The sequence below is a fragment of the Brugia malayi genome (genome assembly GCF_000002995.4).
Source record: "Brugia malayi strain FR3 genome assembly, contig: Bm_v4_Chr1_scaffold_001, whole genome shotgun sequence".
NCBI classification, from domain to species: Eukaryota; Metazoa; Nematoda; class Chromadorea; order Rhabditida; family Onchocercidae; genus Brugia; species Brugia malayi.
Window position 1 is genome coordinate 7,452,915 of NW_025062475.1, and position 26,321 is coordinate 7,479,235.

The 26,321-nt window shown below is 34.0% G+C and overlaps 5 protein-coding genes across 5 annotated transcripts; 2 read left to right on the plus strand and 3 right to left on the minus strand.

The window, feature by feature from the left end:
- Window positions 1–1,255: 1,255 nt before the first annotated feature.
- Window positions 1,256–2,678, minus strand: Bm6772 (Uncharacterized protein; the record flags this gene model as incomplete). The annotated part of the gene is made up of 3 exons (XM_001900318.1): window positions 1,256–1,885; window positions 2,156–2,285; window positions 2,458–2,678. The coding sequence occupies 3 exons, from the start codon at window positions 2,676–2,678 to the stop codon at window positions 1,256–1,258; spliced, it is 981 nt and encodes a 326-aa protein (XP_001900353.1).
- A 1,283-nt stretch (window positions 2,679–3,961) lies between these two features.
- Window positions 3,962–10,730, minus strand: Bma-unc-116 (Uncharacterized protein; the record flags this gene model as incomplete). The annotated part of the gene is made up of 22 exons (XM_001900317.2): window positions 3,962–3,969; window positions 4,304–4,426; window positions 4,497–4,579; window positions 4,648–4,784; window positions 4,965–5,167; window positions 5,292–5,439; window positions 5,523–5,666; window positions 5,838–6,008; window positions 6,162–6,266; window positions 6,358–6,519; window positions 6,596–6,787; window positions 6,890–6,964; window positions 7,259–7,410; window positions 7,592–7,733; window positions 8,449–8,685; window positions 8,801–8,905; window positions 8,984–9,108; window positions 9,382–9,525; window positions 9,716–9,869; window positions 10,063–10,224; window positions 10,473–10,574; window positions 10,689–10,730. The coding sequence occupies 22 exons, from the start codon at window positions 10,728–10,730 to the stop codon at window positions 3,962–3,964; spliced, it is 2,916 nt and encodes a 971-aa protein (XP_001900352.2).
- Window positions 10,731–13,222: 2,492 nt separating this feature from the next.
- On the minus strand, window positions 13,223–15,107 carry Bm16924 (Uncharacterized protein; the record flags this gene model as incomplete). The annotated part of the gene is made up of 5 exons (XM_001900316.2): window positions 13,223–13,399; window positions 13,683–13,777; window positions 14,070–14,315; window positions 14,510–14,837; window positions 14,964–15,107. 5 exons carry the CDS (start codon window positions 15,105–15,107, stop codon window positions 13,223–13,225), a joined length of 990 nt encoding a protein of 329 aa, XP_001900351.2.
- A 1,030-nt stretch (window positions 15,108–16,137) lies between these two features.
- Bma-sbds-1 (Uncharacterized protein) lies at window positions 16,138–17,574 on the plus strand (the record flags this gene model as incomplete). Its single annotated transcript, XM_001900315.1, has 5 exons — window positions 16,138–16,271; window positions 16,499–16,628; window positions 16,834–17,034; window positions 17,158–17,325; window positions 17,446–17,574. 5 exons carry the CDS (start codon window positions 16,138–16,140, stop codon window positions 17,572–17,574), a joined length of 762 nt encoding a protein of 253 aa, XP_001900350.1.
- Window positions 17,575–20,949: 3,375 nt separating this feature from the next.
- Window positions 20,950–23,355, plus strand: Bma-gsto-3 (Uncharacterized protein; the record flags this gene model as incomplete). The annotated part of the gene is made up of 9 exons (XM_001900314.2): window positions 20,950–21,030; window positions 21,262–21,475; window positions 21,584–21,689; window positions 21,901–21,997; window positions 22,165–22,287; window positions 22,439–22,562; window positions 22,722–22,809; window positions 23,006–23,072; window positions 23,257–23,355. The coding sequence occupies 9 exons, from the start codon at window positions 20,950–20,952 to the stop codon at window positions 23,353–23,355; spliced, it is 999 nt and encodes a 332-aa protein (XP_001900349.2).
- Between the last annotated feature and the right edge of the window lie 2,966 nt (window positions 23,356–26,321).

The following is a 26,321-nucleotide window of genomic DNA, read 5'->3' on the forward strand; positions in this document are numbered from 1 at the left end:
AACAAGAACATACCGAACTACAGACTATCATTGGATTATGCGCACAATCACTCGCTGCACAATATCTTCCCACAAATATTCCATTTGTCTAGATGAAAATAAAGAATACTGTGCACCAGATAATGGTGCACCCAAAATATTTCCTGGAATTTGGCGAGAAAAACTTGCAATCACTCACAGTCTTCCTTCAAGACTACTATTGATTATGAACAACTTGATTCAAATTGATTAAGACTCAAAGACTAGCAACTGATTCCAACATTTTTGAGTTTCTTGACTGTACACGTAGATCCTTTACTGTTGCAATTTTAGCGGCCGAAACTTGATAAAGCTAAATTAATCACAATACCAATCTACCCATATCAAGATTCTTAGTTTGTCATTAGTTATTAAATCATAGCTCACAAATATAATTGAAGCGTATGACTTACTTGCAGCAATTAAGCACAACGCATAATGTTTTACTACGTTATGTTTAAACAATTTATTAAATTCGCTTGCAATTTTCGGCGAAAATGCAGAAACATGTGGAAAGTTTGAATTTTAATGGAAAGAATGCGCGCAGCAAACTGGAAAGTATAGCTCAGAATAAAGCACAACAACTGAAAAAAGGACCAAAAAGTATGCCAAGTGTAATTAAAAACGAAGGTGCTTGCCGCACATTACTCTTCTAATGTGGTCCAAAATAGACTACGACAAAAACGCAGCAGCACAGCACGTGCCCTGTTTGTAACTGATCTTTACATACACTATCACTACGAGGTCTGTAAAACAAATGAAAATTCAATGCTTCACAGATGTAAAGCAGGTGCAAAAAACAAGAATAATCGTTACATCCTCTTTCAGAACTTTTATTTCTCACCTGGGGTAACACTACATAATTTGGGAGTTGAGCCTATTTTTCTTTCATATCTTCTTCCAAGAAGTCAAAGACTGATACTTTAAAGCATGGATTTGATTCAAAACAAAATAGGAAATGTACAATTTCTTCTTCGCTCATCCAAAACATTACTCAGAAAATAGTACCGAGTACCTGTTCTGTATCACATACATAATTTACAATTACAAAAATACTTCCTCATGCAAAGAACATCTGTAAGTATCGATACTCTCTTTTGAGAACAAAACAGAAGGGATAAATAGCTGTACTCACCGGATTTCAAGTGCGTTTATAAAAAAGAATCGCACGAGGGTTAACCTGAATTCAAGATAGAGTAAGAAAAATCATGAATAAATAGGGAAAGCAGAGTTGAAATCAATGAGTCCATTGTGTATCTGTCCATCCTGTTGATGATGCAACTTGGTAATACGCTGTGGCGACAGGAATAGCATTAGCGGGATCTTGTTGTGCTGTTGTAATGGTAGTACGTTGGCGAAATAACGCGTAGAGATCGCTATATCGTTCACGCTCACGCGTGAGCTCACGTTTAAGCCCCTCAACTTCTTTACTTAACTCTGCATTTCTACGTTCCAGATCGCGCATGTAGTCATCATCCAAGTCGTAACGCGCACGCTTAGCATATGCATCAGTAATTCCATATGGATGGGGACGACGACTGGGGTAAGCAAAGTAAGATAATGCTAGGCTTGATCCTCGCGCTAAGGGTGACAATACAGAAGCTGGCATGCTGCGTGGTATCCGGCGGCGTCGCTCACGCTCTTCCTCAACGTTAATATGCCAGTAGCGGCACCGCTGTCCACCGCGTGAGCATGAGCCTGTTTGATATTCTTTACAAAATGGTATCGCATTGATAGTGTCGCAATTATAAACCGCAGCAATTTCGCGCGCTAAATTAAGAGTCACCTCCCCTGTCATTTTGTAACGGTCGACATCCTCCCGATGCGCATGAATATAGCGGCAATTATCGCGATGGCAGCCACGATTCTGAAATTTCACATCGCTGCATTAACTTTTTGAGTGCTTCCTTTGCCTACTCTATGATCTGGATTTCGGCTCGAAAACGAACTATCCTGCAAAATATTTCATTTTCCAACTATCATGACAGCTACTCCTTCACAATAAACGCATGGCTCGAATTTAATAGCTAATTTCATCCAGTATCCTTACTACTTTAAGGATCCATACATTTATCAATAAATATTAAACAAATTGACTCTAAGGTCGCTTCCATATCAACATCAAGTAATGATTTACCTGATAGTCAATGCAAAACCGATATTCGATGCCTTCCGGTGTTTGCTGTGAAGCCCGTTGTCGAATAATACTCGGAGGATGATAAAATTTACATCTTGAGCCACGATTGCACATATTATTCAAGAAATCTCTGTAATTAAGAAGTTAAGAAGCTGAAGAATATCCACTATTAAATACGAAGATATATAATATATAGATATCTCACAGTTGTTTTATGTTCATTACTATATCTTCCAACTTCTCTCCAATCATTATCTTTATGGACACAACTCAAACCTTCTAATAAAATGCTATAAGCTAACCTGCAGATATCCTCTCGAGCAAGCTCTTTTCCTTCATCATCATTTCTTTCGACTGACTCTCCTTTTCCTGCTCCATTGCCGCCACCATCATTTATTCGTAGTTTATTTGAGGTTTCCTCCGCATTATCACTACTGTTTCTTCCCGTCTTTTTAGAATCGCCATCAAGATACTCACCTTGTTTCTTCATACCATTCATCTGTGCGCTTTCTTCATGGGACATTCCTTCCCGACCACCACTCACTACTGGAATATAGTGGACCAACTTGAGGTATTCCACTGCTAAATCTTACCCCTTTAAGAATCACTCCCTAGTTTATCCAAATGACATATTCCAAACTATCTTTATTGGTTAATGAACTGTCAAGCAAAGGATCAACTAACCCAAATATTTTCAGCGAAAAATCACATGCATCAAGAAAAGCGTTGATAATTTCCTTGCTTAACAGCTGTTATACGGCATAACAGCCAATCTCAGTTTATTTCCAAATAATACAGTGAGTGACTTAATTATAAACACAACGGATTTCATTCAGAAAAACGTAAATTTATTGGTAGTAGAACCAACTTCTTTTTCCGATCAGAGTTAACAAAGAATAAAACGAAATAAAATTAAGCTGGAGGAAACAAATATGAAAAGCGAACATCAACACAACCGTGGTGAAAATAAGCAACATTTACAAGTACGACATTTGAACCACCTTTATCGTGTTAATAGATAATTGTAGAGCAATAAGACAATTTCCGAACACTGATAAAAATATATCCGAAAATGTGTATGAGATTAAAAAGTTGAGATTGCAGTAGAGGCGAGTATGGGTAAAGTCAGAAGCAAACTTTAAATTAGAAGTTTCAGATACAGAAAAGGTTACTTGAGAAAGCATCACACTGTGACAAGTGACTAAAGAAACACAAATAATACATCAATCAAGCGAATTACTAATAAGAAATCCCTTAGAGCCTTACTGTTGCATCGCTCACAAACGATCAATCCAGAAGGTGAAAGAGGCATCACAGAAGCTGATCATATAAAAGGAAAAATTCATTATTAATCGAAGAATTCATTTTTTTTTTTTTAAATTCATTACGGCAATTTTGTTGATTTGTATAGTTGATAACTTTTCCCTCATTAACATCAAGGAATTATCAGAAGTTTAATCAGCAAATAAATCATGAAAAGTCAAAGCACTTCAATTTAAATAGTAATCATAAAGTGATAACCTGATACTTCTCAAAATTTGATGAATCCTTAATGAAGTACATTAAATTTCAGAATCATAAAATTGAAGCAAAATGGTCGAAATCATGCAAAAGTTTTATAAAATTCAGCACAGGAAATTCATAAGGATCATAAACAAAAAACTGCAAAGAAAGGAAAAGCTAACAGTATATATCACATAAGTTCTTTCACCAAATTTACTCTTGTTCCATTATGTAGACAATATGTAGATGTATTTCACAGCAATTATTTCATTAGAAATAAACCATATCGTGGATGTATGCTTTTCAAGCAGCTAAAAATACCAATAAATGAAGTAGTAATAAATAAATGATCATTCTTTAACTTACTCAAGAAGATTCAGGTTGAGAAATTCTATATTATACAAATATAAGTAAAGCAGACAATCCTTCACCTTTTTATAGGCAAATTATCTTACCAAAGAAAGCTTGAGATATATTGTTTTACTTTAACAATAATGGAAAAACTATAATGAAGACCTAACAAACCCACATAAATGACAATGCAAAATCACGACGAAGACCGATTCAATTTATTAGGTTTTTTTTTGATGTTACTGAGTTTACTCACGTGCAATACCAGGTATCTGTATTTACCATCAAACATACCATTATTCACCGAACCGGCATTTACTGACTGACTCGCTCCTCGTATGGAACTCTGCGCTGAAGTCAACACCGACATTGTCGTACCCAATGGTGAATAGTGTTGTCCAGGACGAATTGGTTTCGCTGAAACATAATTATAAGATTTCATTGAATCAATTTTACTACTGAATAATGAAACATATAAAAGACTAACCAATCTGAGGGGCAGTAAGACCTCGTCTAGCAAGATTTCTTTGACGTACAGCTTCTTTGATTCTTTCAACTTCATGTTGGTACCTAAAAATATAAGCTCTTGTAACTTTTACAAAGATATCTCTGTCCACAAACATCTATTAGTTACTAACTTTTTTCTATCCCGCATAGCATTTTCCTTTGTTTCTTTCAGCGCTGTTTCTAAACTTTTCACACGATCCATAGCAGCACGGAGTCGTTTTTCCATTTTTGGTAATTCACAACGTAGGTCAGCATTGTCGCGCACAAGCTTAAAAATTTTCCTTTGATTTCGAGTTTATGTGAGCAAAAATAAGTTTGGCCGCTGGAACCAGCAAATACAGAATTCAATCGGAATTACAATAAGTGATGATAAGATTTTTTCTTCTTATTTCTTAATTAAATCATAAAATTCAGATTAAACGGTAACTAAACAGTGAAATTCATCAACCTGTTTGTGAACTTTGGTTAGCTGGTCTAAATTGTTCTCTAAGAAAGCGATCTTCTGTTTTTGAGCCGGCGAAGACATATACTCGTCTTCATTTGGTTCCGTGCCTGTAGGTGCTCGTTTAATTCTCTGTCCAATATCCTGCACAAACATTTTACGAAGATTGTGCAACGTTTGCAGTTCTTTCGAAACTGTTTCCTCCAATCCTAAAAATGACAAAACTGCACTTCTTCAAAAACATTTGAGCAAATCATCCCAAATATTGGACGGTTTCTTCTTTTATTACAAATTCAAATCTTCGGCAGGAATATTAAAATCAAAAAACGATGCCTTTCAGATCACTTTTCGCCTGCTCCCGTTTTTCGGACAAACCAGACAATTCTTTAATGCGTCTTTCTTGTTCATGTTCATCCATTTTCAGTTTTTCGTAATCTGCTTGCAACTGATTCTTAGCGACTTGTAAATCTTGCAATGATGCCTGAAACGGACCAATCAACCATGTACATTCGACTGATTAGATATACAAATATAAATGAAAGTAAAGCAAAGAAATCTACTGACAGTTAAATCCTCAATTTTACGGCTTTTCTCGGCTATTTCATCTCTTAGTGCAGCAACTTGTTTGGCATGCTGCTCTTTTGCTTCATCGCTTATTTGTACAGCTTCACCACCTACGGCAGCTAATTTTTCATTCAACATGTCTACCTAAAATAACGTAAAACGCGAAAACAAAACAAACAAAAATTTCAAGCCAAATTAAACCAGTGTTCCTTAATTTCCTTCTCAAACATTCATTATGCAAAGTGAAAAAACATTGTTAATAACATTTCAGGAATTTCAGAAGTTGGAATGATTTTTGAAATTAAGGCATTTTACTTGCTCCTCAAGTTGACGTTTCACTTTTTCCTGTACTGTAATTGTTTCCTGCAATGATTTATTTTTCGCTTCATTTTGTTGCAGAAGTAATCGACAATCAGCTAAGTCCTTTTCGGTGGTTTCAAGTCTCTGTGTTACATCGCCAGAACCCGACTCTAAGCTTGACATTTTCTGAAACAAAACATGATTCCCAACAGTAACAAATCTTAAAGCTTAATTTCCATTACTATATCTCTAAAATGGTTTTACTGAGAAATTTTCAAAATTTTAGACACTCCCTACAACAACAGAAAGTATAACAAATAAAAAAGAGCAAAAAGATACTTGAAGTGTTGATTTGAAATCAGTGCTTAATTTTGATATGCAGATTCGTGCATGTGCGAACAGTTCTTCATCATATGGTCTCTCAATTCCATTCTCTGCATTAAACTGAAATGAAATGTAAATTATAAAACTAACCACTATAAAATTTTATAAATTAAATTCGAAAAGCAAGGTCACTGTTATGTAACTTTCAAACCTTAGCTGCATTTGCATAACTGCTACCAACTTCTGACAAATCTCTCAGCATTGATTGCATCGCATCAGTGATGCGCTTTTTCTGTGCTGCACAATTTTCACGCAGTGTTTCCAGTTCCGTAGTCAATTCTACGACTTTTACATTTTTCTTTGATAGCTCATCCTGAAATCGCGTCATAGCATCAATTACTAATGTAACAAGAAATAAATTTTTGGCACTTACACAAAGGAACACTTACACAGAGTTGTTCATTTTCTCGAGTTTTCTGCTCTGCTTCCTGTGTTTTTATATCGTAATTCATTGCAAGTTCTTCCAAAGCAGTCAGCACTTCCTTTGATTCTTCTTTTGAAGCTTCATTTTCACTCTGGATACGACTCACTTCCGCCTGAGCATTCTCATAATCGAGCTTGATCTGCCTAATCAATTCTTCCTTAAAATGAAAAATGATGACTTCACTCAAAGCTCTCATTATATCAAGGAAGCTCGAATAAATATTACTGCACTATTATCTCATAAAAAAAGAAAAACTAGCCTGCTCATTCATTTGCTGTTTGAGACGCTCAGCGAGTTGAGAATGCAAAGTAATTTCATCATCTTTTTCATCCAGCTGCAAACACAATGTATATAAACTAACATGTCTAATATTTCAAAGAATTAAAGAAGTGCAGTTCAGATAAGACGAATAAAAACTGAGAACATTCGCTTTTGAAATCAATAGTTCAACTGAAATGGAAAATCTGCGTAAAAATGTGAATGGCTAACAAAAATTCCATTTCCCCATATTTCATAGACAACATTATAACAAAAACAGAGGAATATAACAAATCAAATAGTTAAGGGATTTTACAAACTAGAAACAAACAATTATTTAAGTTTCAATCTTAAATAAAAAAATTCCGACTTGTTGATACAGTACTGATCGTTCTTCTTCATACTTCTTTCGATCGGCATCGGTAATTGCACCAATTGCTGACGTTAGTAATGGTACTGGAGCAACCGAAATCGATCTGTCAAGTGAACCGAGCACTGAGTCACTAACAGATGGTGACAGTGCTAAAATTTAGTTTCATTTTAAGAAGAAGAACGTGAAAAAGTCTTAACACCTTAATAAGCCTTGAAAGTTTTGAAAGAAGATTATAAACGGTGGTAAGATATAAATAAACCACAGATTTAATGATGCCGTCAGATTTTAGCACAGAAGATGAGAGCGTATTATAAATAACCGATAACCTACATTCTACTCCAGATGGAAGTTGCAGATTCATAGCAGCGCCTTCAAGCAAGCTAACCCAGTCTGCTTCAGGCACTTTTTCCCCTTTCCTCCATCGATTCAGTTCTGCTTCTGCCGCCACCAGTTGTTGTTTTAGCCTAGTCACCTGCAACAAAAACATAATTTAAATAAGAAACTAAAAATTAAGAGACCTGTAGACGCAAGAAGCAAAGTAGCCGTAGATATTTGATATCAAAAGATTTGGAATGGTTGACTGCAATTTAATGTTGATTTATAATTTGAATTATTCTCTGAATTAAATCCATACAAACTAAAATCCATATGAATGACGCACGGCAGCAAAAAAATAATTGGAACGAGACATGAAAACTACTTTTTTACTATGCTACTTTTTTGGGGCAGATGCAAATCCTTGAAAAAAGTTTGTTTTTCGGTATAAGATTTCCTTCATTTTATTTATTTCATCCTTTTTTTGTCATAGAGTTTACACTCGTTTTCGTTTACATATATGTTGGTTTTTTTTTTTTTTTTTTTTTTTTATTTTACCTAATAATTTTCATTTTTTTAGCTTTTTAAAAATTACTTTTATATTGTGGTTATTTAGTTTAATTTTTGGATAATATTTTAAAAGATATTGATTTTTTTATGCGATTTTATTGTCTATTATTTGGTGTTTACTGGTATTTCATTTGTTTTATGTGGAACTGCTGAAGTTTAGTTATTTAGGATCATCAAATTCTTAATTTTTTGGTCGGCAATTTTGATCGCCAAAGTATTCAGTCCAGATTTTTTTTTCTACATTTTGATTTTTGTATGTATAGTATAAACAGTAAAGCAACAGTTCTTTTAAAAAAAATGACCTTCTCTTTTTCACGTTCATAACGTCGTTTCCATTCTTCCGCTGTTAACTCTTCATTCACTATAACAACATTTTTGATTGTTTTAGCTCGCTGCCCGAACATCAACGTGCTCTTTGTTTCCGCTTCATTAACAGATGCCGGAGAACAGCAAATTACAATTGTTGTCCTTGAATTACCACCCAGTGATTCTTGCAAAATTCGAGTTAGTTTGCTATCCCGATACGGTACATGTCCTTTCTAAAATAAAACAATTTCAGAAGTTTCGCCTTCAAAATTTAGAACAGAAATGCGAATTGAATATTATTAAGGAAACAGTCCGAATACAGATTACAGAATGAAAAAAGTTATATACCGTTCCTTCAGCCAATGCGGCTATTACATTTCCAAGTGCTGATAAGGATTTGTTAATATTTTTTGCTTCTTCCAATACTGTACCTTCAGCGCCTGTCTTACTGACCTAAACATGAACGCATAAAAAATGAAGAGACCCGAAATGATGAAGTGTCCAAAAAAAGACAAAAGCTAAATATCTTACTTTTTCACTTCCAGCAAGGTCAACAAGATACAGCTTTCCAGTTAATTTTTTTTGAGTCGCCGTATTTTCTTGTTTTACTTGTATTAAAAATACGCTGTGACTCCTCGAGCTGTGTTCATTCATATCTATAAAAATTGGTTCCACTCAAAGAAGTTACCACATGTATGCTATTCACTAAAAACCACTGGAATTTCACAGATCCTTCCAACTAAAGTTGAAATAAAGCAACATGATGATACATTTTTGTTCACAAATGTATCGTCTTCGCGATGCAAAATGAGTTCAGTATTTTACATGAAGAAATTTTCATCATACTTCTCAAATAATAAACATGTGACAATACTAAATCAGCCATAATACTACTAAATAGAAATCAGAGAACCAAAAAGGATGCTCACTTGTCACCGCCACATGCCTATTATTTTTTCCTTCATCAATGCAAGCCATGACTTCTTCTGGACTAGAAACAAATCGTTCTGTGGCCCCCTTCACATATGGTACTCGATTTTTATCTTCATGAATTGCAAGGTTCATCTTTGTTACTAAAATTTCACTGAAGAATGAAATATATTCTTGAAATTTTTTCAGAAATTAAAAACAAAAACGGTAGGGTAATTCAGATTCATGTTTTCCTAAATATAAATTTGAATATTTCTGAAATATTTCCAAGATTACTTAACAGGTCTATATAACGAGTAAGAAAATTTTATAAAGGAACAGATCTTGACATACCGTCGAGCAAATCACGAATCTTTTCGTTGTAAATCTCAAAATATGAAACTTTAATATGGAATTCGAGATCAACATCCATATTATAAATATGATTGAATATATCTTGCACAATACGTGGTATTATACCCTGCATATCGGAATCACCGAAAACACCCTTAAAAATCGTGAAACTTTGTTTAAATGTTAAACCTTATTTCATACTTTTATATCCCCCAAGCTCTCAAATTCATTTATGAAAACTGAACACCAAGAAAACAATACCAATAATTTTATTCAGTAGACATTTCAGAAAATGAAAAAGCATAAAACTAGTACAAAATCATCTCTTTAAGTGAATAACAAATTACCTCCATCGTATGAGTCTTTCCAGATGATGTTTGTCCATAAGCAAATACAGTGCCATTGTAACCAGAAAGGACGTCCTGTACGATATGATAGGCTGCACCCATGTAAACTTCCTCTTGTGTGGAAGTAGGCTTGAATACTTTGTCAAATACATAAACTTTACCCTGTAAATCAATAAATTTCTCAGACTTTTCTGGCCATAAATAAATTTACAAAGATCCCTTTTGTGCAAATCGGGAACTATAAACTAAAGAAGATACAAAAAATAAATAAATAATAAATAAAAAAGAATGAGTTACCAGTGTGGTAAGGCAGAAACGTTGTGTTACTGATTAATTTAATTGAAAGTAAATTGATAGAAATGAGAGAAATCTAGCCACAAATATGTTTGCAATATGATCAAAAATCGTACCGCAACTGATATTGCTTCCTGTGAATCAGATGAAAATTTCGGGACAAACTTCGAATCACCTTTTTCTTCCATGCTATTGAGAGGACGGACACGGCAAAACACCTATAATGAGATTCTAAACAAGGTATCTACAATAATAATCCTGAGTTACTGTACTATTCAACGAAACAACTGACACCAATGACTAATTTCTAACTTCACTTTCAAAAACTTAACCTGTATGCCACATTCAGCAGGATTCGGCACCGGATTCGCCATGACCGAGACAATAAGGTTGTAGCCAAAGTGACAAACCAAAAATGAGTTGACCCACCGCAGCAACCTAAAAAAAAAAAATTCCATCCATAATAAAGTACTACAACCTCATGCATTAAAACAATGATAAACGAACTGTAAGCTGAAATATAACATAAAAAAGGATTAAGCTGATAAGAAATCATCAAGGATAATAAGCAGCTATATGGCTACATATTTCAATTCGTTCTGTCGGGAATAGTAAGATGTATCCCTCCGAACTTGTCAGATTTCTTGACTTGAATAGCTTACTTGAACTGAACTATAACCGTTATTATGTTAGAAATCCGATACAGTAGAAAGGAAGGACTGCAGTAAACATACATACATGGACCTACAACAGAGTAGGGGAAGAACACATCACGAGAGATGAACATCACACTGAATCTGCGACATATAACAACATGATGGCGTGGTATTTGTGAATGAATACTTGCAAAGCTTTGACAAAGAAATCTGCAGCTGAAATTGCAGACATCTCTTCCGCTTCAAATAAAGTCTGCGTACAATCGTGATGCAACATCAGCATATGAGAGATGAAGAGAAAGAACGTTGACTGAGTGCAAAACGGAAGAACAAGACGACACATTTGTGAACGTTAAGCTAAGACTGGTTGGTGACAATTCGAAGTAGAATAGGAAACAAAACGCAGTGAGACGAAGTCATCTGTTGAGATCTAACAAGGCCCAGAAGAGCAAGCAGAAGAAATGGAAACCATGCAATAAACTAGTTGAACAGAATAGGAAGATCGGACAACAGCTTTCCGGAGCTTCTCGCTCTCCACCATTTCCCATGCTGATATTACCAAGGTACGACAGATTCGAACCAACTCATAGTTATCTGCGTGTCATACATGTCACTGTGTGGGAAAATAGAAGAAAGAGAGTTTAGACTAGCGTGATAAAACATATCACATTAGTCCTACCCTTTTATGGCCCATTTTTTACAGACACACTTGAGGTAGATTCATGCAGCTGCAGCTGCAACAGTCGTATGCACTTTAACGGTGTCGCACTGCATAAGAGTCTTTTGATAGCTATCGCCACTCATTTATTCCTTCGGTATCACGCCTTAGTCTTGTTATCATCTAGGAGACAGAATGCAGTGAGATGTCACACTTTCATCCGCTTCGCGAGATGCTGCACTATTCTTTAGATTTAATGAAATGACGCGAATGCAACTGAGGTAGCGTTGATCTGCTATAATGTCAATGGAATCGAAAGAGGATAAGGAATATTCGATTGCCTTTTGTGATTAGATATTAAAATTCATTAGTAACATCGCAGCATAGTAACGCAATGCTCTTCTTCTCCCACAAATTTCGCTGTCATCCACACCATTTTCCGACTCTCCATTCCATTCGCTATTTTTAAATCAAGATTGATGCTGGAGTTTTCGTAAAAGAACTTCTATTGCTCTTTTATAAATATTCTCGGTAGTTTTTGGACCTTTCACGTGCTATATGTCCTAATTTAAAAGAAAATGTGGTAATCTAAGCGATATCACTTTTCTGTCTGTGATTTAATCATATCTTTGGGTAGGGATTTCTACTAAATGTATAGAAAATATAACCCGCATCCTTTTTTCATTTAGCATTTTGAGATTTGATTCTAACAGAACTTTTGCCTCGACCATGCATGAAAACACTACACCGCAACTTCTGAGAATGTTTTTTACGGAATGGAGACAGTATGGGTAAATGCAAATAACCCATCTGTTTTCATTTCAAATGATCGAGCAAATGACCAACTTAAGCAAACTTCATCATTTGCAACAGTTGCACAATCGAGGGTTCGCACATCTGATGATATAAATTTCTATTTTGTTATGTATCCCATCTGAAACAAAATTTGAGCAGTTCTCAGTTCTCTTAAAAATCATATTAGAATGAATGATAAAGAATTAGAAAATAGCGGTGCCAATCACCAATGCCAGTTGAAAATATGGAAAAGAAATTTTTACAAAAACAATAGCAAAGGCAATCATTAAGAAACATTTGTAAGGTGGATACAGTTATGATTTAACCCATTTTTAAAATGGAAAACACCTGATATGTGCCAAATATTTAAAGCATTTATTTGATATCAATTCTGCCAACTAGTTGGAACAAAAATGTACAATCACGAAAATTGCGTACAAGTCTTCATGTGCATAAATCTTCAAAAAATGAAAATTCTCTAAAGATTCTTATGCTGAAATACCAACTTCGTTTTGTTTCAATTATAAAATACTAATATAGATGAGTTTAACAGTGCTAAATTCAATTACAATGTAGAAAACAAAATCATCCCTGCACTTAGTAGTATGTGAGCAGGAAATCCACTGGAAAATTAGTAACATCCTCGGAAAATAAAGAACGACATTTTGACAAAGCATTTCGAAAATCTCTTTTATCCAGATTTCTTGTGAACTATAAATTTATCTGCTCACGAAAAAAACTATCAGTGTTTCTCGACTTACGGTCTTTTCATAAAAATACGAACCATATGTGTGGGCATGCCAGGATGAGCAAGGTAAACGATACAGTTATATTTACTGACGCCTGGTGATAATAAATTTCTTTTATGGCAGATTATCACATGTAGGAAGTAATCTGTCACGTCTCGGAACGTTCGAACACAGTAAGCACACTGCTAAAATTACCGCCATAGCTCATAATAATTTCTTCAGTATCATATAATTATTTGACATACAATGTTTTACAGGCACACATTGCTCTATCTTTATATTATAACGTAGTGAAATATGAAATGCAGTAGTTTAGCATTTAAAGAGATACCCTGCATTAAAAGGCAGTCAACATCTCTAAAGACAATTAATATTAAAAATTAACAAAATTAAAAAGATTTCATAAAGAAAGAAACTGAAAGCAATCAACAGGCTCTGATCCATTTGGAATACGCAAATGTGGCATACCTGTCTCGGTTCAAGCTTCACCGCCTCCGACCATTTCCCATCCACGAAATCTACTCTTTCAAGGCTTGTGATAGACGTTTTATGTACCCGAACGACTGCAATGTAATCTTTCTTACAAACTTCCATACTACAAAAAAGGAAAAAGTTCAAAAACATCCAACTGTTGTTCGTCAAATTCCAAACAGCTGGGAAATACACTTGCATCGAAAACTGGCAAACCGACTGATTTATAAGTATATAAGTATTCATCAATTACGTTGAGTGCATCCTTGCCATCGTAGGTATAAAAGTCAAATTTTGACAAGATGAAAGTTGAAGCTCGATACATATGTTAAAACATTTCTTACGCTAAAGAACAATCTTCAGTTAAGAAAAAAATGAAAATACCATGTTCGACCATATCTGTCCCTTGACTACTTCGATAATCACAGTTCAAACATTTTGGGAGCGCTGGAGCACTTGCCGACGTTGTAGATGTAGAAGGCGATGAAGGAATGATTACTCCTGATGATTTTGTTGACGTTGCTACGGTCATATCAGTTTTTGGTAGTTCAGCAAGCTTCAGTGGACTTGTCACTTGATCTTCCATTAAATCAGTATGAGTTGCTCCAGAAACGTCCGCAGAAAGTGTCACTAAAACATCTATTGAACTGGTTTTTCTCAGCTGTTTGGTTCTAGAAGTGGAATAACCCTGAACTAAAAATTCGTAAATATCAACAGTAGAAGTCAATATATAGTATTTCCATGTTGTTTAAATAGAATTTCGAATTTCTAGATAAGTTCTGAAAAACATGTTAAGTTTTCCCTCCAAATTTGAAGGAACTCACCATCTAATCCCATTTTAGAATGTTCTCTATCCACCTGTAGATGAATGAGTTGTGAGCCAACAGTGGCAATAACAGCTGAATTATCTTGTGTTTTGTTCCCCTTGGTAATTTTTATATCATTCTGGGAGTTCTTCTTTTGTTTCAAGCAAGGTACTTTAGATGGACTATCAGGAGAAAAAGAAAGACCCATTAATTTCCGTTTCGTTGTTGTTATTTTTCGTACATTTTTCTGAGAGCAGTCAGATGTTTTGCGAAATGTTGTCAATAACTTAACAGCTTGTGGTTTATAGCTCTCTTTGAAAGATGTGTGTTGGTTTTCCAACTTAGCCTGCAATATGACAACCATTTTATCAGTGATGTTTTGAATGAAGTGAAAAACCAAACATAGCTAGTAATGTTGTTATAAAGAACGAAAGATGAAAGAGTTTCTTTGATAATAACGAAAAAATGAAACCTTAACAACAGACGGCCCTCCTTTGTCGAACTCATAAATCTGATAGCACAGAGACACTGCTTGGTGTACTAAAATGTGCTCATCGAAGTCGTTCCTCACACTGAACGTTGTACCACATTCGTAACATAGGAAGAAACTTGCCATACCTTAAAAGTAATACAACTATTAACATTACTGCTACTGTAGCAACATAAAAAAGAAACACACTTGATTGTTCACTTCCAAAACACTACACAATTGTCCTAACTAACATAACCCTCAAGAACTCCGCAATATTCCATAGCACAGTTCTCATAGCTCCCTTTGACCCACTCCTCGCTCAAAGCAAAATTTTCCCTTATCATCTTTTCGCTCACTCTAAAATATTATATTTTCCAAACTTCGTCAACCTTTCTTATTTCCTACAATCTACTCTGTTCATCTTTCTCGTCATCAAGCTTCTCAAACCTATTCAACCCCTTTGATCCTTCTCCTTCTCTCTTTCTCTGTCGTCTCTCCCTTGACAATGTCACACACATTTTCTATAAATTTACATAGACAGGTTAAGAGGAATTGCCTAATATGATACCCATCTTTTCCCTCTCTTTCCTCTCTTCTCTCCACCTCTCCTCCTCTCCTTTCCCCTCATGATTGAAAGGATGAATTCTTACAAGAGAAATGAAATGAGTCTTTTATCTCTTTGACGGCCATCTTACTGATTTAAGGAATTCTTATATGAAATTCAAGGATTTGAAGTGAGAGGAAAGGAAGTAGTCGCGTTCCGTCCAACATAGCAGTCGAATTAAATTAAGTCTGATCTTATCCCTTTATTTCTGAATCTTATAATTTCTGCTTAAATTTTAATGCAATTACCAACTATAAAACAAAGTGTTTTTCGTATATAAAAAAAAAAACTAGAATTTCTCGAGTTTTGTTTTCCTTAACTGAAGTGTTACTTTCTTGTGCTGCTGTAAGTTAAGCTTACAAATTTGTCTATTTGATAGATGGTCGAAATTTGCATCATTCTTATGGTTTATCTCTATTCTTATCTTTATTGACTGTCTGGTTTGAATAAAAAAGGATGAAATCAAAGTTTTAATGAAATGCCGATAAATATTATACAGTGTGAGGAATATCCTTTTTTGGATATGATATTTACTGATCTTGTCATCACTTGCTTTGTAGCCGAACAAAAATGGCAAATCGAATCAAGACTCCAACGAATGTTAAACTGCTCACCAATGTAGCAGTAGTCCGGATGAAAAAGTGCGGAAAACGATTCGAAATTGCATGTTACAAAAATAAAGTGATCAGCTGGAGGAATAAAACGTTCGTGAATTATTTCGTTAAAAAAACGGATGTGGTAGTCTTTGTGAGTACTTTGGTGAGCGAAGCTGTTCTCGAAAGGATGACGATGAAAGGAACAACTTGTTAAGGTCCATTACAGCGAATGTGTGACGTCGAGCACTCGCATGTTTTAACAAAGTAATGTAACATGTCAGAAGTAGTGTTTGCTAACATGTCATCTTCAATAATTTAATGAAATTTAATTTCAGCGAGAAAGACATCGATGAGGTGTTGCAGACAGAAACGGTATTTACTAATGTATCCAAAGGACAGGTTGCGAAACGCGAAGAACTTAACACTGCTTTTGGTACAGACAACCAGTTCGAAATATGTAAAATCGTAAGTTATGTAGATATAAGTCTTTGCTTCTTTCAACATTCAATTTTGGATCTTTTGCTGTTCTTGCAGTAGTATTTGCAACATCTCCTGCAAAATCATTGCATCGTTATGTAAATTTAAGCTTCTCTTCATTCCATATAAACCTGAAGTGCTACGTCGAAAATCTTTGGACATGAACAGTTGTTACTTTTTTTTTCAATTTCAGATTTTAGAGAAAGGTGATCTTCAAGTTTCGGAGAAGGAACGCCTGGCTCAGTCTGATTCATCATTTAAAGAACTTGCTAATTTAATAGCGAACATGTGTGTGAATCCGGATACGAAACGTCCTTATTCTAGCAGTGTTATTGAAAATGCTTTGCATCAAACACATTTGAGTCTGAAACCCAATCGTTCGGTAAAGCAACAAGTAAGGAAACCTTAGAAAGTTTTTAGGAACTACTTCGTTTGCTCAACTTCAGTGGTTTCGTTTGCTTGCCCCAACTTCCAGGCGCATAGTTTGATCTTTTCGAATTATAGTTACAATATTAAGGCCTTAGAAGTAATTCCCAAACTGCGTGAGTTAATGAAAATTGATCGAGCAGAGATGCGACTTCGAGTGTCGGTTGAAGCTAAAGAAGCTAAACGTATGCATGATCGACTAAAAGGGATGTTCACCGAAATTGAAGTTGAAGATTGGGAGCAAGGAAATCTTGAGATGGTAAAGCGTTCAGAATTCAGTTTTTCAAATTGCAGCACTTCTCTTTGCACAAGTCTTTTAAGTAGCAAGTTAATTTATAATAGTTATATTGTTTATACTGTTTCATAACTATCGCTTCAGGTTGGGCTGATTGATCCGGGCACATATCGATTAGTGGAAGAGTTGCTTCAGAAGGAGACAAAAAAAGCAGGACGTTTAGAATTACTAACGCTTAAAGTTATTGGTGAAGGTGATGTAGAAATCTCCTGACTCGCTATAAATCATTTCATAAATTTCGTGTCATGTCTTGTTTATAGTTCAGTTTCGAACACCCTGGATAAAAAACTTATGGTCTTTTCAGAGTTTTAATTATTGGTTTGGATTGCTCAAAACAAGTTTGGCGAGATTTCTGTAACTTCGACTTTTTTTTTTTTTTTTTTTTTTTTTTTTGAGGACTTAATAATTTATATGGTTTGAAGTAAAGATTTTTTTTTAACATAACAGCACGTTTCGGAAGCTAAACATTGAGAGACCTACTTAATAAATAGAGGCAAACAATCTTCACTAACTCATAATTGGTTATGGAAGTGAAGTAAACATAGATCTTGCAGTGTTATAGCTCCACTAGCAAGCTGAAAAAGAATTTGAAATTTAGCAAAAATCAGAAAACCAAAAATGAAAAAAATAAATTCAATTTGAATTTGCTTAGCAGAATAAAATTCTAACACTTCACTGAATTTTTAATGGAATTGTACCAAATTTCAAATTTAAATCAAACGGGCTTTCTTCTACTTCGATGACATTACAGAGAGTTAGTAAAGTAACGAGTAACAAGTTAGCATTCTGATGAAATCAAAAGTATTTAATAGCTTTAATTCTTCAATGGTGATCCTTCTTAAGTTAAGTGCGCTTGTTTTTTATTTTTCAACTAGTTGGTCTTAAAATATTCTATTTCTTCAAGAAGTTAGCCTTTATTCCGCATATTTCAGCACTGAATATCAAATAGACTTGATACACCCAGAAAGAATAAACGTGAAAACATATTATTCACTGAATACAGCAAAAGTGAAAACTGTAGTTACAAATTAATGAGAAACAAAGTGTTCACTGGTGAGTACATTACTGATATCGGATTATTTTGTCTTTCATCCGTTTTGACGTCAAGATAGATTTCTGCATTTTGTGCATTTCAGTAATAATTTTAGTTCAATGTTTGGTGCTTTAAAAGTTTAATAATGATGTCACCCATTATAATATATATGGACGTAATACTGTGCCCAGCAGTTACTAGTTCTTGTAAAAAAAAAAGTTTCTGGAGAACATTTATGGATAGAATTGAAATGAATACATCCGCCCAGAAAATATTGTATCCCAAAGCTCTTAAAGGTGCTCGTTATCGAAAGCAAAATCTTCACGCAGTATAAGACCTGTTGGGCTAAACCAAATAAATAAAGGACAAATCAATGAAAAATCTGGTGACGAACATTGGGAAAGCAATGAAGGGAAATATGCGTGATATGACTGTTTAAGAAAGGAGTGAGTACACCATGGACAGATCCTCAAAATGAGAAATAAATTTACTGGTTTTATTACAAATCAGACAAAGAGAGTTATCACGGTTGAGTCGATGATCAGAAAGGTTATGCTCTCTAATGTGCTGGGGTAGCATGTCTGGCCCTGTAACAACAGGATTCTTAATGCTTAGTTATTAGGGTCAAGTTAGCCAACTGTGGACGAAACTAAAAACGATGCAAGATGATGATTAAAAAGAAGTTTGACGGGTAATTGCATGCTAAAGTGGAGAGTTGGGCAACCAGGAAGAATTAAGGATTTTCAGAACTATTTTCAACAATACGCCTTAAGTATTTACAAAACTTAATTAGAATGAAAAAGGTAATTCATCTATACCTGACACTTGAAGTCCTTAAATTTAATTAGATGTGAATTGGTTTCATTGTACAGAGCACTCCAAATTAAGTATGTATTTCATTAAGGAGATAAACTCATTTATTAAAATTCTGCATCCTATTTGTAATAAGGACTTTAAACCACTTGGCAGAAATCAATATGAATGTAAACGTATGACCACGGATTGTTCTGCTAGCAGCTAAAACAATAATTCGATTTTGTTATTGATGGTACCTGCAGATAAGCTCCTCAATGTCTATATTGAAGGAAGACCTGAAGTACTATGAAATGATCTAGTAATGACTTCTTTCCACCTTATTTGTAACATTTTTTAGCATGAGCATGAATTTTTACAACTGGGAACTTTTCTAATATATTGAGTAAGAGGAAAATTAGCATAAATTTATTGACAAGTTTTATTAGCGACTGCAGTGTTGATAAAAGCTTTCTGTGTTTGCAAAATGTGTACTTGAAGTAATTCTCAGTGAAAACGTTAATTGAAAGCGTGACCTCAACAGTCTATGAGTTGAGCTGCAAGTTAATAAATTTAATTGAGACTGTCATAACGAAGACTGACGAAGCATTTCTGATGATCATTTATGAGGAAGAAAACTTCCCGAAGATGCACTGTCCATGCAATATGCTTCTCTCAGATACGGGATTACATAAGTTGTTAGCATTTACTAATTGTGCTGAATCTTAGAATGTAACTGAGTCAGACAAACCTGGGTAAAAGGTCCACTAATTTACAACAGAAATCTGCAAAGGCTAAAACTACTGGTCGTGACAAGGATTATTATTTAACAAAAATTATCTTTTTGATTTTAATATTATTCAAAATAAAAAAGAGAATATTCCTGAATAATATTGAATTAAATAATATTGGTTCTTTCTTTTGATATTAGTTTTCTCAAGAAAACCAACCAGAACAATGAAATACTAGCACTATAAAATTAGACTGCAGAAAGTAGAATTCAAGCTTTTATTAATTATTGTGTCTGATGTGTCAGTTTAATAATGTGGCAACTATGACAACTATAGAATTCTAGATATTTATTTCATTTGTTGACATCAAAAGTAAACAGTTACAGCAACTGTAGCAGGACAAGACTAAGCAATGTTTACTAGTGCATGAAGAAAGTGCACCATAAGTAAAAACTGTCAAAAATCAAGATTTTAAAGTAAATATTCAAAAAAGCTTTCAGAAGAACATTATGCATTAAATGTGGTAGCAGGTAGCAGTACAGGTATGTAACGGACAAGTCCATTCCATTTTTAATCTACTTCGAGTATTTGAATACTCAGCAAATATTGACAATTGTGTCTTGCATGGTACTTGGTTCGAAATGTCCGTAATTTTTTGAGAAAAAAAGAAAGGGAATGAGAGAGAGGGAGCAAGAAAGAAAGAAAAACATGAGCAAATTTTTTTAGACTAATGGAACTATTAAATTGTCGTTTCTTCAACAAATTATCCAAAAGCTGATCTTAATCTTTCACTTTGAGAGTTACAGTTAAGATTGCTATAGTACTCTCAGTATGGAATTGTGCTTGTTTTAAAAATTATGATTTAAAATATTCATCTTGAGATCAGCCTCCGAAATGTAATTAGGAAGAACTAGAGAACTTAAGAAAAGTTTATATATTTAGTGAGCAATCGATGTGACAATGTCATTTAATCGTATTCCTGCTGTAACATCTTTACTTTATTTCTGCTATAATATCTTTACCCTTTACAGAATGTTATGGATTCGGAAACTGAAAGTAGCCCTTTTTTCAGTCCAATTAATCATTCTTTGCAGTTATGAAACAATGGGACAGGTAGGAATTTGAACATGCAAGTTATAGTTTTATTAAATTACCGAGATTTTCCTTCGATGCCCCTCATATTAACTTGATCAGAAATTCCTGGAATTCTTAGTTGTATTTCTCGAGAAATGAAAGAAGTGATGAAAGAGGTACATGCTACCAAATAGGTAGGTTTTTCTCTCACATCCTCCATATATATTTTAGGTGATTGATATTTCAGTAATCATGAAATCATGTTTATAGATAAATGAAACTTTCAACAATGAATCGTTGTCTATGCTATCAATAATGGATGAAGTATTTCCGAATGTTCCTAATAGAAATCAGCGAAGATTCGCCAATACGACAGTCTTACGAAAGGGCATCATCAAAAATAGAACCTGGTCGGAAGGTGTTGCACAATTACTACCGAGAAGTATTAATATCCGAGGCCTTAATTCACTTGCTCTACACCGAGGTTTGTCCATTTTTAGACTTCTAAATCGCATAGAGATAGATTTCTCATCACCATATTGGCTATTGGTTAATGCGTTTAAGAACTTTTATGTCAAAAATTTGATTACAGATTCACCGGAACCGTATTCCGGACTTGGAACTATTCGTTTATATAGTATGCGCTTTTGTCCATATGCTGAACGAGCTATAATTTATTTGGCCAGGAAACGTTTACCGTTAGTTTTATTTTAAATTCAAAAATTCAAAATAAATGAATAGTTTCAAAAGATAAAAGAGATGTACTTCTATGACATGGCGATTATAGGATGTGGGATATATTCGTTTTATAAAACTTTTTTAAGATTAGATAATAAGTGTGCTACATCAAGAAGTCATTTTAACCATTGCTATTATTTTGTGTAATGAATATTTTCCGAATTGCTTTAGAGTGGAAATAACAAACATCAATCCAGAAAATGTACCGAAATGGTTTCTGAATAAAAGTCCACTCGGTCGAGTGCCGACTTTTGAAATGAATGGCATCGTTTGTTACTTTTTTATTTTGTATTCATTTAAATTTACTTGTAATTTATATGGCTTTTTTACCAAACTATACAATCATTTTAGAATTACAACCTTTATTCAATTTAACTTTGTTACATGCAAATAATTAAGCTATGACGATTGTATCTATTAGACAATAAATTACAGACTATCTATGAATCGTCAGTGATCGCCGAATACCTTGATGAAATATTTCCAGAAACAGCTATTCTTCCACGCCATCCAGTTGCCAAAGCAAATCAGAAAATTCTTGTTGAAAGGATGTCACCGGTTTTCTTCTTAAATTATCACACAATTTGACAGCGCATTTTTCATTGTCCGTTAGATTAGACAAAACTGCTTGTACATAATTAATTGTTGGAAGTGAACATTATCCGGTAGCTTAGTGTAACCCTTTCTCCCTTTATAATAATACATTTAGCTCATTTCCACAATGTTCAAAATCTTACATCCCAATAACGTTACCGTTCAACAAGACGTCGATAAGTCATTGCATAATGCTCTCCGGAATGCCGAAGTTCTGTTAACGGATGATTTCTATGGAGGTTGACAACTTTTCACTAAGTTACCGTCAAAGAGATAATTCATTTCACGGAATTCAAATTAAATGCACTTTTTTAATAATGGAGAACAAATAATAAATACATTTTATGAACTAAACTAATTAATTATACAATTTGAATATATACAGGGTAATTTTTCAGGAAAAATATTAGGCTTTGCTGATATAATGATGTGGCCATTTCTGGAAAGACTACAACTTGTGACAGTTAATCCTTATACAGAATTTAGGTGCTGTTAATGGAAATTGAAAAATACAGAATTAGAGCTTTATTCTTTTCAAAATTTGGAATTCTCTAAGATGGATATATTTTCACTAAAAAAAATTTCAAAATTCATAACTTTCATAAGAAACTCTTTGTTATTTTAGAATATTTAAGCAAGAAATATTTCAGAGATTTTTTAAATAGATATTTAGATATTTCAGATATTTCCCAGGTTTTTACTATCCGAAAATAAGTGCATATATGGCCCGTATGCAAAGGCAGCCAGAGGTATAACTAGCCTACTAATAAATTGAAAGAGCATGATAAGCAAACAAGTATAATTTATTTCGCTTTTCATTTAAGTAAAAAGCTCTGTTTAAAATTGTAGGAGTAAAAGCGAATCAAAGTGTTACGTTTTTAATTTGCTCAGCCTCCATGCTAATATTATATTATAAATACTTCGATTTTGAAGATATTATTTGCTCAACGCCCAATTGAACAGCATGCAGCGTACGTGAACAGCTTTTTGACGGGCCATCCGAATTACGATATTGGTATCAATCAGTCATAACACTCCAGTTCCATCAAATCATGATTTTGGATTTTTTTGTACCAGATTCCAGTACTTTTTTTTCAAATGATCATTTTGATAAAGTTATATCACTCTTAAAAACTCGACATTTTGGCTGAAATTAATTAAAATTAGAGAAAAATTATCGATGATATGATTGCAAATATGCTGTATATTCCTCAAGTAATTAGCCAACGTAAGTGATTTAAACTAATTGAAACGAGAAATTAACACTAATACATGTGCTTGCTAGTTGCACAATTTAACCAAGGAAATGTCAGTTTCTCATTATGAGCTTTACAGCTGGAAATAGCTTTAAGATTCTTTTGAGAATGTTTGCAATTTAAAATGCCTGCTACTTGAGTGTGAAAGAAATTTGATTCTCGACTTGTTGTTTTCAAAATTTCTATAAGCTTAAAATTTATTTGACATTTCCCATCACCACGGCAATGTTTTCATCGCCTTCCTACTCCGGATCTTCAATTTGCTCTCGAATATTCGGCTCTGCATTAAGATGAAAGACTTAATTGATATCATAAATAATAATGTAAGTGCCAAATACATGAACAATGCGCATTGAGCCGTTAATATTGCAACAAACGCATCACATTTTAATGAACTAATTAAAATTTTCTTTCTTCTCTTTGGCTTTCCGTTAATATAATTTAAGTATAATCAATTTTTTACAACGCTTCTCATTAAAGACTCAAATAAGCAGTAAGTCTTAATTATCAATCAGAGAAGTGAGTGCAGCAAAAACCTGACCACTTCTCTCACTTTGTTATATTCCTGCAGCAAATTATATTGCATCCTAGGTACGAATCAAATATTTCGTTTATATCGTTTAGATGACTGATTATTGGTTTGTGTATTTGATGATCAGGTAGAAACTCACAATCGATAGAAATATAAAAAAACAGGTACAAAAGGTAATTACTGACGCAGTAAAAATTGATTGATAATATATGATTTTTGTCGAGCTTTGTTAACTGTTTTCGTTAATACGAAACAGTCGTTATCGTGGTACTCTTTATTACTAAGAAGATTGGTTTGATTGGTGCAAATTGTTTCTGAAACAGGGGATTTGAGATCGGATTGAAAGCAATCATCGAGAATTCCAGTGGCATCTCATCTATTGTTCTGTCAAATTTTGCATTCTTTAGTGGAAAATTTTATCGAATTAACAGCTTCTTGTTTATTTTGTAATGATAGGATAAAAGAAGGCAGTTCAGAAATTGTGTCAAACACTCTCTCCAATTGCCAGCCATGTTCATAATTTAATTTTGAGAACCACAAGTGTTACAAGTAAAAGACACTATTCCTATTTTAAGGATCTATCCAAAATATAATATTTCAGTGTGGGCCATTTAAACTGGAGGAAACATTAGAAGAATGTGCTTTTATTCTTTAATGCGAGTGAACTGAAAACAGAAAAGTTTGGTCTTTTTGACTTTAATTTTTTAAATTCATTTCAAATTTTATTTCAATGAGTTTCAACTGAACAATTTTCCCTTACAGTTTACACAGAGAGAGAGAGATGTCAGTTCATTTCATTAGTATTAGCAATGGATGAGCGTATATTTGAATGAGTGGTAATGACATGTGATTTGTTAACGAAGTGTAGTTAATAGTTGGTTGACTCTAGCAGAATCAGTGTAAAAGAGGCATCTTCAATTTGCTTTCAAATTGTTTGATATTTTGAATTATTCGTTTATTTAACCATTGTAAATGATATCAATCTTTCCTGTTTTGAATTCCTATTTAACATTGACTTTTGACCTCTACTTATAATCAGTTCAAAGAACTCATAGATCTGAAACCCACACAACATGATTTTTGTATCGCGTCCTGAAAAATGAAGCAATGCACTAAATTTTCTAAACATTCATCTACAGTAACTTAATAACTTTCTCGCCCTTAATAATATATAATTAACCAACTCAGTGTCTAGTTTTGAAAGGAAACGCAAATATTTTTACCGGTTTGTTGAGCTAAAGTATTATGAAATGACTGAAATTGATTAAACCATGGATTATAATGTGTTTCCATTTTGATTTAACTAATCAAAATATTTTTTGCTTCGTATGATAATTTACGTATACAGTTGTCCAAACTTTTCTCACGTACGTGTTTATATTGCTGGCGAACTTGCTGAGTTACACTAAATTGTGTTAGTTTATTGATTTGATTTAAATATGACTTTCGCTTAATGTGCTTTGCAGCAAACGTTTCATTTTTTTTTTTTTTTTTGGAAAGAAGCTGAATTCAAGAGGGAGAAGTCACGTGAAACTTCTTCATATATGAGAAACTTCAATCGGTGAAATTCTGACTCGCAAATTCTTCTTTATCTATGAAAACTTGTTGAAATTTTGAATTGTCGGGAAGTTGTCTTTGAGACTGCATTAGCTCATAAAAAATGGAAAACGATGTGTTTTTTTAGTGTAACAAGTGGAAAGGGAATACTTGCTCGCCTGCAGCGCTATGTTTTCCAAATTTCGAGATCGGCCTGCTGCTGCTGCTGTCTATTTCACCTGACATAAGAGTCGTTTCTCTTCACTTCCAAAATTTTTTCTTTTTTCAAAAAACACTTCACGTAAACATCATATTTTCCTTTTCTCTTAAAGAATGCAATTTGTAACTTTATCCCGACTGCTTTCACTGCATAACGAGTATAAAGCATTTTGTCTCCAGCAGTTGTTTTCAAATACTTCCGTGAATTTGTTAACCTTTCCGTCATCTGTCACTAACATTTCCACCACATATTTCAGCCTGATAGCTTTCCTGAGACCATTACTAGGCACAAAGATGTTGCACAAAGGAGATTATCGATCGAATGGTGTAAAGGTAACCAATTTTTCCAGAAGAAACTGAATCTAGTTTGTCGGACAAGAATCATTCTTACTATACACATGGATAACCTATATAGTTTCAAGTCGTCCCTACAGTGATCGTATCTATACGTAATC